This window comes from Emydura macquarii, unplaced genomic scaffold (assembly GCF_026122565.2).
Source record: "Emydura macquarii macquarii isolate MOO-44397 ecotype Brisbane River unplaced genomic scaffold, CSIRO-AGI_Emac_v2 contig_2768, whole genome shotgun sequence".
NCBI classification, from domain to species: domain Eukaryota; kingdom Metazoa; phylum Chordata; order Testudines; family Chelidae; genus Emydura; species Emydura macquarii.
This window is the reverse complement of record NW_027132905.1, coordinates 34,170,685-34,187,419: the sequence shown is the minus strand read 5'-3', so window position 1 is coordinate 34,187,419 and position 16,735 is coordinate 34,170,685. Positions and strand designations below refer to the sequence as shown.

Here is a 16,735-nt window from a genome sequence, read left to right as displayed (position 1 = left end):
AGCAAGGGAAGAACTTACTCACAGGACCCTCCTGTTTGACTTTTGCCGCTTACCGTTACGAGACATCTACACATGTTTGCATAAGCCACAGAGAAGCTGGGCTCATCGATGGCTTTCTCAAAGACCAGGTCAATGACCCCTTTCAGTCTCTCTTCTGTGTCCACAGTCAGGTCAGTTACTTGCTTCATTAGCTGATTGAACATCTGTGGCGTCAACTTGTTTAAGATACTTCGTACCTTGCGGAACAGCTCCTAAACATGTCAGTAAAAACAATAAGGGCAGAGCACAAACACAGAAAGATGATAGGTGGTGATAATAAACTGGTATGCATTTTAAAGGTGAACAGAAAAGCTTTTAAAATGAATTTTTAACAGAATGTATGTCCAGATCTCATCAGCAAAATATACAGTGAAACCTTCAAGACAAGTCCTTAAAGACTGGTCCTATCTGCTGCGCGTCGACATTGTATTAATTATTACTCTCAAGTAGAGGTTTCCTATTATTAGAAATGCAATCTGTGGTGCTTTAAAAGTATGAGGGATTTTCACTGTACTTGACAATTAACAGAATTTCACGATATCCTCATTCCAGTGCAGGAAGGCTCCACTGTACATTTTATAACACGATACTTGAAAGTCATTTCTGCCTCCACTTACCCACAAGATGGATTTTGTGGGTCTCTCCTGTACAAGTTGATAACTTCACCGATATCTAAGGGACCAAGGACTGTAGGAAAATGCACCTCTCAGTTTTCTAAGGTAAAAAGCTTCTCAGTTCACCTTTAATACTAATTCATCTATGGATTAACAGCAATAAAAGAGGAACAACACTTTCAAAAGTGCCTATGTGATTCCAAAGTAATTCCAAATGTGATTCCATAGGCAGTTAGGAACTTAAGTCCCACTAACTTTCAGTGACACAGGCTCCTAAATGCCTAAGTCACTTTTGAAAATAGCACTTGGACATGTGAACATTTTTATCTGGGATAACTTCAGAAGCAGTAATTTATATTCCATAGTTAAATTTACCGTGAAGAAGCTTTGTTTTTTTCCTCAATAAAGGTAACAAGCTTTTAGTACATTTACTCTAACAGATTTTTTTAATACACATTTGGTCAACAAGTTTGCATTTGGCAACCAGAATATAATTCCAATGTATTCCAAAAATATTCCAATTTATCCTCCCATGTCTCATATCAAAAATTGTACCACCAAGCAAACATCTCCACCTTAAGTGGTTACCCCATGAAGGAGGGGAAGGAGAGAAAACTACAAAGAGAGTTTGAGATATAGCAGTGATGGCATGGGCAGGACTTTGCAAGAGCGAAATCTACAGAAGACTCTTAGTACCACAGAGGCTCAGTATAGAAATACATTTTACAAGGGGATGAAAAGGAAGTTCTGTGCTACACTGAAAGTTGGAGGTTGGTTTTTTTAAAAGCGAAGGCAGAAATATACAAGTAAAATAGCTGCATAAAAATAATCTTGGTAGAGAGGTAGTAGGTTGTCTGGTATTCCCTGTCTTCACTTTCTTTATATATCAAGTGACCCAATTTTAATTCTGAATAAAAGCAAAAAAAAAAAAAATGAATGCAGATCAGAACTGTGACTCAAACTGGACTTCAGTGCTGCTTGGGTTATTGTCCAGTACAACATCAAGGAGAAGAGTATCACAACAGCAAAAAGAAAAAGACAGTTACTTAACTTGAGATGTGTTGCTCATGTCCATTCCATTATAGGTGTGTGCACGCCTCTGTGCACGGTTACTGGAACTTTTTTCTCTTTGGCAGACCATGTAGGGCCAGCTTCGGCACCCCTAGAGTCCCATGCACATGCCGCGGTATATGGAGGCACTGCCGGACCTATGCCCCCTTAGTCCCTTCTTTCCGCCAACTCCGGCAGTGGGGATGGGGGGTGGGTCATGGAATGGACATGAGCAACACATCTCAAAGAACAGCAGTTACTGGCAAGTAACCTTATTTTCTTCTTTGAATGATTGCTCATGTCCATTCCATTACAGGTGACTCACAAGCAATACCTGGGTGGTGGGCCAGAGTTACGGATGAGCTCCCTGCAGCACTGCTCTGTTGAAGCCTGAAATCATCCTGCACCTGCTGGACGATGGTGTAGTGGGACATGAAGGTGTGTACTGATGACCAGGTGGCGGCTCTGCAGATGTCCTGCATGGGCCCTCTCGCTAGGAAGACTGTAGATGAGGCTTGGGCTCTGATTGAGTGTGCTGTGATGGTTCCCGGAAGTGGCATCTTTGCTTGCTTGTAGCAGAACTTGATGCAGGAATTTATCCATGAGGAGATGCGCTGGATAGAAACAGGTAAGCCTTTCATCTGATTGGCCACTGCGACGAAGAGCTGCATCGACCTCTGGAACGGTCTCATGCGCTCAATATAGAATGCCAGCACCTGTCTTATGTCTAGCGAGTGACACCTTCTCTCCTCCTCCGAACCATGCAATTTGGGAAAAAACACAGGGAGAAAAATATCTTGGTTATAATGAAATTGGGAAACTACCTTGGGTAGGAAGGCCAGGTGCAGCCTCGACTGAACTTTATCTTTATAGAATACAGTATAAGGGGGCTCCGAGGTTAGCGCCCTAATCTTGGAGACCCTCCTTGCTGAGGTAATGGCCACCAGGAAGGCCACCTTCCAAGACAGCAGGAGTAGAGGGCATGAAGCCATGAGTACAAAGGGAGGCCCCGTGAGTTGTGAGAGGACCAGGTTGAGATCCCAGGGAGGTACAGGTCACGGACCTGTGGATAAAACCTCTCCATCCCTTTCAGAAACCTAATCATCATCGTATGGGAGAAAACCAATCTCCCTTTCAAAGTCCGGTGAAACACCAATATAGCCACTAGGTGGACCTTCAGGGAGGCCATGGCCAGCCCCTGAAGTTTTAGCTGTAGCAAATACTCCATGATCACCTGTACTGGCAAGAGACTAGGCTTCCCCAGGACTCTGCCCAGCAGGTAAAATACTTCCATTTAGCCCGATACATGACCTGCATGGAAGACTTCATGCTGCCCAGCAGGATTTGCGCCAAACAGGCCTGCTCATCCGCGCTCAGCCACAGAGCCTCCACACCGTGAGATACAGGGTGTCCAGGTCCGGTTGCAGCAGGCGACCGTGATCCTGGGACAGGAGATCGTGCCATCTCAGAAGTTCCAGGAGCGAAAAGGAGGGGGAGAACGATACGTCCAGCAGCATGCTGAATCAGTGCTGGCACAGCCAGGCCGGCGCCATTAAGATAATGTCCACCTTGTCCCTCTTGATTTTCAGCAGAACTTTGTGAAGGAGGGGAATGGGCGGGAATGCGTACATGAGACTCCCCGACCACTGCAGGAGGAAGGTGCAGGAGAGTGACCCAGCCTCTCGACCACGGAGAGAGCAGAATTGCGGACATTTCTTGTTCCACGCTGACATGAACAGGTCCACCTGGGGAGAGCCCCACCTCCAGAAGATTATAGACACTACCTCTGGATGTAGCGACCAATTGTGGTGGGCTAAGAACAACCTGCTGAGGTGGTCCGCCTCGTCATTCCTCAACCCTGGAAGGTGAGAGGCTATCATGTGGAAATTGTGCCTCACCGCAAAGTTCCACAGACAAATAGCCTCTCTGCAGAGGGCTGAAGAGCGGGCTTCCCCCTGCCTGTTGATGTGGTACGTGGCTGCGGTATTATCCGTCAGCCCCTGCACTACCTTACCCGCAATAAAGTGGAGGAACACTCTGCATGCTAGATGAATGGCCTGCAGTTCTTTCACATTGATGTGTAAGCACTTCTCTTCCCTCAACCAGACTCCTTGCGTGCTGAGGTTGGCGCTGATATGGGCCCCGCATCCTAGGTCCGAGGCGTCCGATATCAGGGTGATTGAGGGGACTAGCTCTTCGAATGGTACACCTCTTAACACTGCCTGGGGCTCCACCACCAGTCTAGGGAGGCTAGGACCTGGAGGGGGGGGACTGTGACCACCTGATCCAATGGATGTCTGCTCGGGAGATAAACTGAGGCCAGCCATGATTGAAGTGGTCTGAGTTTCAGGCGGGCCAGCCTCACCACGTAGGTGCAGGCCGCCATGTGTCCCAACAGCTGCAGAAAGTGACTGGTTGTGGTCGCTGGGCATAGATGCAGGCGAGCAATAATGATGGACATCGCCACAAAGCACGACTGGGGTAGGAAGTTTCTGGCTTTGGAAGGAAGGCTCTGGCTTGGGAAGTATCCAGGACTGTGCCAATGAACTCTATCTGCTGCACAGGAGTTAAGGTGGACTTCCGCTTGTTTATCAGCAGGCCCAGCTGGCAGCAGACAGCATATGTCAGGTTTACACTATTCTGGACCTGGGACCTGGACCTGCCTCTGATAAGCTAATTGTCCAGGTAGGGATGGGAGAGATCCAGGAAACAGGCTGGGAAGCTGCCCTTGAGTGCACCATCAAAATGGCCTCCTTTGGTTGCCTGACCACCTAGATAATCCTTGCTGTGAGGCTGAGGAGGAACCTAGGAGTGGATGGCGTCTCCTAGACCCCATTTCTGTGCCTCTTTCTGTAGGGCGTGAACAGCCATGGCTGGTACCTCTGCTACTGCTGGTCCTGAGGACGGAACTGATGCCTAGAGGTCTGGGGAGACCCAGGGAGTCCCATGGCCCTCGAGTCCTTCAGACCATGCAACTTCGCAGCTGTCTGGTCTGAGAACAAAGGCTGACCCGTCAAAGGTGAGGTCCTGAATGGACTGTTGAACCTCCTGAGACAACCCTGAAGATTGAAGCCACGAGCACCTGTGCATGCAGATGGCGGAGGTGATGGCTCTGCCTGCTGACTCAGCTGCGTTCAAGGACACCTGCAGCGCTGCTCTAGCCACCATGGTACCCTCTTCCACAATGGTGTTAAAGTCCAGGGCCTGGTTCTGGGGCAAAACGTCTGTGAAGCACTTCAGTGAGTCCCAGAGGTTAAAATTATACCTGCCCAGGAGAGCCTGCCAATTGGCAATCCTAAACTGCAGGCTTGCTGTTGAATAAACATTTCTCCCGAACAGGTCTAGTTTTTTGTTGTCCTTATTTTTTGGTGTAGAACCAGGCTGCCCTTGTCTATCCCTCTGGTTGGCCACATCTATCACCAGAATCCCAGGGGAGGTATGGGTAAACAGGTACTCAAACCCCTCGGCCGGGACATAATATTTTTTCTCAGCCCCTTTAGATGTTGGGGCCACCGATGAAGGGGTTTGCCACAGGGCCTTCACTATATTCAGAACCCCTTCATGCACAGGGAGGACTACCCGACCTGGGGCGGCTGCTGGCACAACGTTAAATAAACGGTCCAATGCTTCTTTTAGTTCCTCCACCTCCAACCCCAAGTTGGAGGCCACTCTTTTGAGCAGCTCCTGGTGTGCCCTAAAATCATCCAGGGGCGTGGAGTGACCTTGGGAGACTGCCTCATCTGCAGAGGAAGAGGAGGATTGGAGGGGTGCGGCAGGAGGTGGCACCTCTTCCCACCAACGAGAGGTCCCCACAGAGGTCCCTTCCTGTGGGTCTGAATCGTCCTCCGAAGGCGAGTGATGGCTCTTCTCCGGCACTGGTGGCATTGACTGAACACCTGAAGACTTGATGAACTGCGACCCCAGCCCCACTGGAAATCCCCAGGGTCCCCAGTATGGCCATTGGGAAGGCCACTGTCCTTGAGACCAGCTGGGGGTTATTTGCACCGGGGGCTCTGGCACCTTCTGCTGATGACTTGCCTGGTGACTGCCCACCGGGAGGATATCGAGGCACTATCCAAAGACCATGGTAGGGCTGTCTCGGAGGCTCCTGCTGTGTGGTACTGAGCTGGGGGGAGTGATATCTTGCTCTGCAGGTGCTCCATTGCTCCGGAGAGCATCCTCTCGACATCAATGATCTCGATGATGACGAGATCTGGTGTCAGTGCCACGACCAGTGCTGGTGCACGGAATTCAGTGCTGGGGAGTGGGAATGGTGCTGAGACCTGCCTGGGGAATAGTTCCCCGTGGGCGACCCCGACAGGCGCCGCCTTCTGGGGTGGACTTCTCCCAGTGCCGGAAATCATGACTAGCGTTGGGAGGGTGACTTCATTCCCTGCATCAATGTGGGATGCCCTGGCGACCTGGAGGAACTTCTTCCTCCCCGCACCAGGGATCTCCTGAGCCACTCAGGGGTTCCCAGCGTGGGCTTCCCCTGCGACACCGGCCCCTTCTCTCTCGGTGGAGGTAGGGGCAGGGGCAGCGTAGGCAAGGCAAGCAAGGCTCTTGCCACCTGAAAGGCCTCCGGTGTCAACAGCACCAGTGGGTGCAGAGGGGTCCCCCCACTCCCAGGAGTCGGGGGTGGCTTCCGGCTAGAAACGCTGACTCCGGTGGGTAGGTCTCCACAGTCTAGCTCTGGAGCAGTCTGGTGCTCGACCCTGCCTGCTTAGACGGAGTGTCTGCAGATGCGGTCTGGTGCTGAGGTGGGGCCAGTGCTGACGGTGCACTCTGCACTGATGCCACGCTCGGTACTGAGGTGGAGCGGGCTGGCTTGGAGGCCGGTCTAAGCGCTGCCTCCATGAGCAAGGCTTTCAGGTGGATTTCTCTGTCTTTCTGAGTCCAAGGCCTGAAAGCCTTGTAGATTTTGCACTTCTCTTAACAATGGGCTTCCCCCAGGCACTTCAGGCAGCTATCGTGGGGGTCACTTAGTGAGAAAGCCTTCCTGCAAGAGGCACATGGTTTGAAGTCTGGTGACCGGGGCATAATCCGCTCCCAGCAAAGTCCCAGCCGGGACTACCCTAAGTGCCTAACTACCATTGTCAACAGTACTTAACCTATCTACTTAATTAACACAAACAACAAATGATTAGAGTTGAAAACAACGGGAATTGAGCACTTGTGATGCAAGCAAAGGCAGTTCCCAGAAACTGTCACATGCGGAAAGAGGGAACTGAGGGGGCGTAGGGCCGGCAGCGCCTCATATACTGTGGCATGTGCACGGGGCTCCAGGGGGCATCGGAGTTGGCCCTACAGGGTCTGCTAAGGGGAAAAAAGTTCCAGTAACCATGCACAGAGGCGTGCATGCACCTATAATGGAATGGACATGAGCAAGCACTTGAAGAAGAACTTCCATCTTTCCAGTGTTAATAGAATGAAATGCTAGTGATTGTGAGTATCCAATTAGTCATTGTGTAAGACCATTACATAAATCCACTGGCATTCACAAAGCGTGTTGAGATTGTTCTCACCTGAGTTTTTATATTTTCTGGGTCCTCAGCCTGGCTGTCTCTTTTCAGGCTTGGCTTCCAGGCATTCTCTGCTTTCTTCAGGTGGACATCTTCTTTCACACATACAGTGATGATCTTTCTGGGCTCCCTCCTCTGGTTTGGCTGAGATCTTCTTGGTCCAACATTCAACAACTAGGACAAAAATACTCCTTATTATATCCCCTTTAATACATGCTCCAGTACTCAACTAATAGCTGTTGGTGACAAACAATCAACAGTTCACCCTACAACTTTTATGAATTCCTCTCAGCCAATAAACTGGTCTAGACTCCAGCTTGGAGTACGTGCAAAGCAGGTTAAAGGGAGTTTTTCTTTTTAAAGAACAAACACAAGACACTCTTCCCACAGGCAGCCATCATTACAATTGAAATAGGATGATTGGCTGTCTATCAGACAGAACCTCTTCACACCTACCATACTGCTTAAGCTCTGTGGAACTGACTCCTAGTGTCCAAAATGAAGTTTAGAAAAATAAGAGACTATTAAGATAGGAGGGTACAATAAAAGTGTTTTATAGGACTAAGCAGCATCTTCATATCCATTTCAAACATGCAAGCTCAGGCTATTAAGTAACATTTTTGGTAAAACTGATCACCTATTATTGACGTTTTAAATGAATTTTGTTTTAAACAAGAAAGCTATTTTTGAGTTGCTTGTAGAAAGGAAGGTCAATTTCTCTGAGGCTAAGTAATTCAAAACTGATGTGGTTCAATTTTTCCCTAAACTTCACTGCTGGAGGAATGGAAACATTTAATTTAAAAGATGGCACCCACCACCTCCCACAGAATACAAACAGCGCACCAGTTTACACCATTCAAAACCACACATGAATAATGCAGATGATATAGCAGAGAAAGATCATCTGTACTGGCAAAAGGGTATAACACACACACCTCACCAGAGTAATCTTTGGACTCTCGTTTAAATACTAAACATGCTGAATTGTGCATTAAGCAAGTTTCATATTTTCCCCTGAATTCTCTTATCTCTGAGTGTATTTGACAGAAATGCCTAATTACTCATAGACTATAAGGTCAGAAGGGACCATTATGATCAACTAGTCTGACCTCCTGCACAACGCAGGCCACAGAACTTCACCCACCCACTCCTGTAATAGACCCCTAACCTAAGACTGAATTATTGAAGTCCTCAAATAATGATTTAAAGACTTCAAGGCACAGAGAATCCACCAGCAAGTGACCCGGGCCCCTTACTGCAGAGGAAGGCAAAAAACCCTCAGGGCCTATGCCAATCTGCCCAAGGGAAAAATTCATTCCCGACCCCAAATATGGCTATCAGTTAAATCATGAGCATGTGGGCAATTCCAGTTTGAATTAATCTTTCTTAAACATGGGAGACCAGAACTACACACAGTATTCAAGATGAGATCTGACCAACACCTTGTATAATGATACCAACACTTCCCTCAATATTAAGTTACATGTTTTGTTAACATAGTCCTTTAACACTTGTTAACAAAATATATTTGACATTTTTCCTTTGCTGTACACAACTTTTAAATAAAATTTTGGCCATTTCAAAAACCTCTCTTTATTCGACAAAGTGATTAATCCGCATTGTTGAAGCACAATCATTTGACTCATTCAAATGGCTAAACTGTTTACATGAATAAAATATGCTTGTTGGATGATGCCCTGCATGCCAAGTTTCAGCCTAAAACACATTTTTGGAAGAGTTAGAAACTCCTGAATATAGGAGTTTATAATAGGAATGTTAAACACTTCATTTTGATGGCGTAAATGCTTGCTGCTGATAAAAGAGCATCACAATATACTAATTGTCACTGCTGGAGTTATTTTGGGTTTCATTAAGTGATAATGCCAACTAATAAAATGTCACAGGAAAATGATCTTAAGCAGTTACATGCTTCATATGCCGTGACAAAGCACTGAAAAGAACTATGTGGTACAGAGGATTAGTATACCAACCTACTAGCCTTTCACTTATGAAGACATGCATTCAAATCCAATTTCAGGACATGTTTAAAGAAGTCTAACAGTCTCATCCCAGTTCCTATTTGTGCACATCGTAAAAACCCTATAATTGCACAAGTTAATACATCACACTGACAAGATAAGAAGATCCATCTTACAGTGTATTGGCAGACAACTGTCGGAAAATTTACATATCATTTGCATGCACTATGCCTTGTTGAAAATATTACAAAGTACCTATTCCAGGCTCTAAGTGCCTTTGCAAATGTACAACCACATAAGACAGACACTTCTCTTCATCTTAAATCAGAAAACTAAACAACCAGACATGAAAACAAACCCAAACATTATCTGCTTTAGCCATAAACATCAGCTCCTTTCATGCCTCTTCCTCCTAAGGCTTGGTCTACACTACCAACTTAGGTTGGTATAATTATGTTGCTCAGGGATGTAGAAAATCCACATCCGAGCAATGTAGTTATACCTACCTGACCCCTGGCGTAGACAGCGCTATGTCGACTAGGGCACTTCTCTCGTCAACATAGCTACTGCTTCTTGGAGAGGTAGAGTAACTATCCCAACGGGAGAAGCTCTCCCATCAGTGTGGGTAGCTTCTTCACTAAGCGCTACAGTGGCTCTGCTGCAATGCTGTAAGTGTAGACAAGCCCTAAGTAAAGAAAAGAGTTTGCAGTGTGCCCTGAAAGTAAACAGATTTGGGCCTCTTCCTAAACTGAGGGCCTTTTATGGAAAACAGCTTGCCAGCAGCTCCCCCTTGTTTACTGCAAGGGGGTTCCAGCTTGAGGGACCTTCATTAACTGCAGATGTGCCAGTAAACCCTGGGGAGAGAGGTACCAAATAGGCAAGTCCCACAACATTTGGGGCTTACAGACACATACTGAAATATATGAACATGTGAGTGAAGTCAAAGCATTTGTTTTTAAAGTAGGCGACATAAATCCTAGGGCAGTGATTTATTTCTATTATAGTAAATGGCTGATGTAGAATTAATTTTTTCACCTGATGGGCACTGATGACATAGTGGCAGATGTTGACTAAACCAGTGCAGTCTTTTTTAAACCTGTTTGGTTTACAGGACAGACCTTCAACAGATCAAAGCAGCTAATCCAGAAGAGTAGTTTTTAAAAGAATAATCTCTATATTTGTGAATAAATTGCTTTCAGATTGGCTGAATGTTTGTGACTGGCTTTTAAAATACCTATCAGTGAATAGTAGTCTGCCTGGAATTATTTATATTAAAAATAGTATATGTAGATAATAAGATTTTTGCTCCAGGAACTGAATTTTGGTCTGTGTTGGTGGCGCCTAACACAATGGGGCTTGGCCCCCGCCTGGGGCTCCTAGTTGCTACCGCAATACAAATAACTACTACTACTACTAATATAATAATAAATTTTATAGCACCTTCAATAATAATGCGATCACATTGTGCTTCTATAGCACCTTCTATTCAAAGATCTCAAAAATGCTTAACAAACATCAATGAATCAATTCTCACACCCCACCTTCCTTACATATAGGGAAAACTGTGGGAGAAATTTTAAAGGATTTGCCCAGGTGAGTCAGAAGCGCAGCAGGGAACTCACAAACAGTAAAAGGGGGCCCTAGTGCTTTCTTTCTGGTTTAGCTTCCCTTCTTAGAATGTAATCAAACTCATCCAAATCCCTCAGAAACGTCCAGGAAATCAAAGAAGGCTAACTGCTCCTCTTTATGCACATCTAGTTACATTCTTCTCATACACAAGTAGGCCTCATTTGTTTCTACATTTTTCAGTTTTCATCTCTATCATAAATATATCTCTTGGTTATATTTTGAGCCACTTTGAATTATAGACCCATACTGTTTTGTTTGAAATTTGCTATTTCTGAAATGACAGACAGAAAGCCAAAAAGAAGCAGAGAAAGAAAGTTGTCATGTGTTGAGAGCTTGTTAACTCTGAGCTGCTTGACATCAATTTGAGAGCTGGAATTAGGTGGTGGCTTTCACTGATTTATGGGCATGGCCTCTGTAACAGTGAAATGAGGAGAGTGGACATACAGTGCCAATACAGATTTTGGTGCATTTTACAAGAGGATAACATTTGATTTTTCGAGGCTGAAATCCCTCTTATCCTATAATAAATAATATTATATGATGCCAGGTTTGTTAAATGCTGTTACCTTTAAAACCTACCCTAGAAAATGCACAGTAAGAAACTACTCTTTAAAGGCACAAATGTAGGATGAATGTTATGTGCTAAATACTCCAAACAAACGGGGTAAGCAGGACTTACCTTTTCTCCCCCTTTCCACAGGTCTGCAAAGTGCAGACCCATCGCAGATCCCACTCAGGCCAACGTCCCAGCATGCCCTCTGCTGGTGATGTCCCACCCACCACTGTAGAGACTGCCTAGAGGGGTGCAATGCAAGTCTTGTTTTGTTTTTTTTGGTATAGTATTGCACCTTTTTGTAAAGTTTTCTTTTACTTTTATTCTCTATAAATAATAAAATTATGAGAAAGAAAACTTTACAGAAAGATGCAAAAATGTGGGGAGAGGGGAGAAGGAGGGATTTGGCTTACCCCTATCGGCAGGTTCCTCAATGGTGGGTGAGATGAGACCAAAAGAGGGCATGCTGGAGTGCCACACCGAGACAGAGAAGGCAATCCAGGGTTGTTCTGCACTTTGCAGGCCTGTCAAAAGAAAGAGTAGTAATTTAAACATTAAGGTGCTGAGTGTCTCCTTTCCTGTTTATTTCAGACATTCAGCACATAAAAGAAATGTTATTTACTGTAACTGGAGGTTCTTCGAGATGTGTGGTACAATGAGGTTACTTACCTGTAACTGAAGGTTCTTTGAGATGGGTGGTCCCTATTTGTATTCCACTGAGGGTTATGTGCATGTGCCATGCGCCTGGAGCCAGCACTTTTGAAAGTAGTACTGTTTGGCAGTCTGCATATGTGCCCTGTGCCACTTCACGGTCTCGCGCAAGGCAATAAAGGGTGCAGCAGAGCTGTTAATTCTGTGGCAGAGGGGAAGGAGGGTGGGTTTGGAATAGAGATAGGGACCACACATCTTGAAGAACCTTCATTTACAGGTAAGTAACCTCATTTTCTTCTTCGAGTGATGGTCCCTATTGTATTCACTAAGGGTGATTAACAAGCAGTATCCATGTGGAGGATGGTGCGAGGAAACTATGGAACCGAGGACTGCTGCTCTGAACAAAGTATCTGTTGCGGAATCATGCACTAGAGCATAGTGCATGGAAAATGTGTGTACCGAATGTCCTAGCCAGAAGTGGCTGGTCCCACCCCTTTTCCTCCCAGGAGCAGCTGATTGGTGGTCATCCTGGCAAGTGCTGAGCATCCATTATTTTTTTCTGGGGATGCTTGAGCCCCTGAGTACCCATGAGTCAGCGCCTATGTAAGGCTGCTACCAAAAGAATATGGTGTGAGATGCACCATTCCCAAAGGTGTATAGCTTCTGCATATGGGGCTCGGGATTATGTCCCTTCTTGTTTATGTAGAAGACCATGGTGGTGTTGTCTCACATGACAAGAATGTGTTGGTCTTGGTTGTTTGGCAGGAACACTTGGCAAGCTTCGCATACTACCCAGAGTTCCAATAGATTTATGTGCATCCTGGACTCTTGCGCTGTCCAGGTGCTTTGGGTTATGTGCCTGCCCATGTGCGCATCCCAGCCTGTGAGAGATACATTCATGATAATTGTTGCAGTGGGCGAGGACAGTAGGAAGGTCACCCCTGAGCAGACTTGTAGTGGGTCCATCCACTATTGGAATGAGGAATGAACTTATAGTGGCATGTGGAGCACAGTGTGCATGGGTTGATACATGGGGGAGTATACCCTCTGTAGCCGGAGTTGAAGGCAGTGCAGGTGTAGGTGAGTGAAGGGTATGACGTATGTGCAGGCCACTAAGAGATAAAGATAGGTTTGGGCTGAAACTGAAGGGTTGGAGGACACTAAAGTGATTAATTCCATCATTGTTTGGAATCTTTCCCATGATAGATAAGCTCAGGTGAAGGTCGCATCTATGCGAGCTCCTATGAAATCCAGGAATTGTGTAGTGCTTAAAAATTGATTTTTTGACATGAACACTAACCCTCCTCCCTCTCCCCCTCCCAAGGAGGAGAAGAGTAGAAGCAGTTGGGATGTCGACTCCTGAGCCTCTTCTTTGGACTATGCGGCTATCAGCCAGTCTTCTAGATAGGGGAAAATGGATCCCACAATGTCTGAGATGAGCTGCCACTACCAAGAAAACTTGTGAATACTCACGGGGCAATGGTGCGTCCAAACAGTAGGACCCTGCATTGAAGATGCCGAGGCCTTGAACCTCAGCAACCTTCTGTGAGTCGGGTGTACATCGATATGGAAGTAGGCATCTTGCATATTGACAGCCATAAACCACATGCCATTTTCTAAGGAAAGAATGATTGTTATGAGCATGACCATGTAAATCTTGGTTTCGAAATCAAGCGGTTGAGGCATCGGAGAGCCAATATCGGTCTCTACCCTCCAGTCTTCTTGGGGACTATGAACTAGCTCAAGTAGAACCCTCTTCCTTGCAAGGAGCCTGGGATTAGCTCCACAGCTACCCTTCGCAGTAGGGAGTCAACCTGTAGGTGAAAGAGGTTGTTGCATGGCTGTTCCATGTATGTGGACTAAGGACAACGACAAGATCAGGGCATTGTGTAAACTCTATAATAGTTGCTCTGAATAATATCTAGGATCCACTTGTCTATTGTTATGGCTTTCCATGCTGGCAGGAAGAGTATGAGACAGCCCTGGAAGGGGGTAGGCGAAATGAGCATTGGTGTATGAAGTGGCTGAGGGCTCTCCAAGGACACTCAGAAATACTGTTTATGTGACTGTTGAGTGTGTTGCATTGACCAGGATTCCTTCCTCATGACAATCCCCATTGCCAGAACACGGGAGGCCATGTCTGCAGAGTCCACTGCTGCCTGTAGCATGGATCTGGCAAGTACCTTGCCTTTCTCTAAGAGTGCCTCGAATTAACTGTGATCCTGTGACAGTAGCTTGTCTGCAAACTCAGCCAATCACCCATACTTCATAAAATTATATTTGGTCATCAGAGCTAAGGAGTTTGAAATATGAAACTGGAGTCCTGCCACGGAGAAGATCTTTCTGCCCATGAGGTCTAGTCTCTCACCCTCTCTACAGGATTGGATGGAGTGAGGGAATTGTTGTTTGGAATGTTCTGAGGCCGCCTGGATGACCAATGAGTTAGGTGGAGGATGAGAGAATAGGAACTCCGACCCTTTGATGGGGACATAGTATCTCTTCCCAGCCTCCTTTGGGTTGGGTGCACGTGTGGCCGGGGTGTGCCATACCTTGTGTGCCAACTGGAGGAAGGCATCGTTGATTGGTAAGGCCACCCTTGCTGGTACCAAAGTGTGCAAGATGTCAAGCAGCTAATGCTGACTGTCTTGTACCTCCTCTAAGGGTATTTGTTGGGCATTGGCTATTCTCCACAGCAATTCCTGGAACTGGCGATAGTCATCCAATGGGGAGGAGATGATTGAAGAGGTGGCTGCATCTGGAGAAGATGAGGGCTGCCTTTTCTGATCCATCGTAGTTGGGCTAATCAGTACATCATCTAGCGCTATGTTGGAGAGCCTACCTGATGATGGTTCTGGTGGGGAAGTGAGGGAATCTTCCTAAAACGAGCAGGATCATTCAGAGGGTGAATATTGCAGCCACAAGCTCCAGTACGGCCAATTCAGTTGCCCCTGCTGTTGCGTAGCCTCAGATCACAGTTCTGGATACCAACTCTGAATGTAAGGCAAGGAGAAAACTGCCACAGTGCAATCGGAACCTTCAAGTAGTCATACTTCCAGGGCGGGAGTGGTAGACATGTCGGATATCCGAATCGTCTGAATTAGAAACCTCACCAAATGGCAGTGCTGTTGGAATGTGAGGTGGCAGGAACATAGCAGGCAAAGGGTCCCTTTGACTTGGTGATCAGATCAGTGGTCGTGGAGACCATAGTCTCTCCAGTGTGAATAACTCGTGGGGATCCAGGGCACCTCCAGGGGTCAATGGTATCTGTTCCACTGGAGAACTTAGTATCAGGAACTGCATATGGTCTGGAGATGGACAGTTAGCAGGATGCTGGTGGAGTCACCGCATCCATGGTTGGTACCAACGGATCTGGTGATCGTGCAACCGTTTATCAATCTTGTGAGACTCTGAATGTGTGGATCCCTCGTGGATGGTGCTGAATCCTTCTTTGATTTGGAGGAAGACTTACTGTTATGCTTAAGTGCATGCTTCTTTGGTTCATGGCTAGAACCCGGTGCTGGGTTCTTAACACTGGTAACGGCGCAACCACAGGAGCAGCGGAGGGTGGGGAGGGGGGAGAGGATGCTCTTCGCCTGTTCAGGCCAGTAAATGAGAGGGTCCACGGCCAGGATCCAATGTTGATCCCATGGCAACGTCCATAAGGTGTTTTCTGTGGCAGAGAGTCTGGTTCTCCTCAGTACGAGCAGGAAAGGAGAGGCAGATACTGCTCCTATACGCAATGTGGGCTTCCCCTAAGCAGTACAAACAGCACTGGTGCTCATCACTGATGGAAAACGATTGACAGTAGGAAGCACAGGTTTTGAACCCCAGTGTCTTTGGCATAGTCCAATACCCAGGCCCGGGTACTGGAGGTGGGGGGGAGAGATAAAATTTGGCAGAAACACCAATGAAGCGGCATCCCAAGTCCTAAATCTGGTATGAAAGGAAGAATCAAACAAAAAACCAGAACCACAAAGAAGTAAATGCAGAACAACTAAGAAATGGAAACTACGAACAGTACTAAGGGTAGTTTTGAAAAGTTTGGAAAATGCAACACAGGGACAATAGGCGAGTACTAGCTCCGACTTGGACCATGCGGTGGTGAGAAGGAATTGGAGATGCTGGCAGCCTGCTGCACACTTTATTGCCTCAGGAGAGACCATAACTTGACATAGGGTGCATGTGGGACAGCTGAACAGTATACAGAAAGAAGGGGAAGGAGCGCAGAATGTGGAATACAGATAGGGATCACACAACTCGAAGAAATTCCAGTTACAGATAAGTAACCTTCTCTTCTTCGTCAAGTGGTGGTCTCTATTGCATTCCACTGAGGTGATTAACAAGCACTACCTAAGTTGGAGAAGGGTGCAAGAATCAGGATGGAATGGTTGTGCGGAGAACTGTTTTCCGATGGAAGCATCGGCCGCCAAGTCCTGTACATAACTCCATGTGGCCACTCTACATATGTATATCATTGGCACTCTTGAACTCTTGTGGCCCCCCACTCCTCTGGGAGGGAGGTGGAGTGGAGATGGCCTGTTCCCTGAGTCTCTTTGGCTCTGCAATGAACAGTCTAGGGCACTTCCTGATTGATTTTGTTCTCTGAAGGTAGAAGGTCAGAGCTTGTCAGATGTTGAGTGAATGGAGTTGATGTTCTACAGATGCGTGTGGTTTCGGGAAGAAAATAGGTAACTGAAT

At 46.6% G+C, this 16,735-nt stretch overlaps 1 protein-coding gene across 14 annotated transcripts in view; it reads right to left on the bottom strand.

Annotated features, from left to right (window-relative positions):
* EIF4G3 (eukaryotic translation initiation factor 4 gamma 3) overlaps nucleotides 1-16,735 on the bottom strand; it is a 401,491-nt gene that overhangs the window by 79,785 nt on the left and 304,971 nt on the right. For 11 of the 14 annotated variants that reach the window (XR_010923446.1, XR_010923445.1, XM_067566990.1 and 8 more), the window contains 3 exons: nucleotides 11,800-11,910; nucleotides 7,229-7,399; nucleotides 54-251 (listed from right to left, as the gene is read on the bottom strand). Coding sequence is in view for 11 of the 14 variants with exons in the window: in XM_067566990.1 (XP_067423091.1) it covers nucleotides 54-251; nucleotides 7,229-7,399; nucleotides 11,800-11,910 (480 nt within the window). In the remaining 3 variants the exon portion in view is untranslated. Of the gene's footprint in view, nucleotides 1-53; nucleotides 252-7,228; nucleotides 7,400-11,799; nucleotides 11,911-13,510; nucleotides 13,654-16,735 lie in introns of those variants that run through there. The other 3 variants (XM_067566982.1, XM_067566984.1, XR_010923447.1) reach the window with 2 other exon arrangements.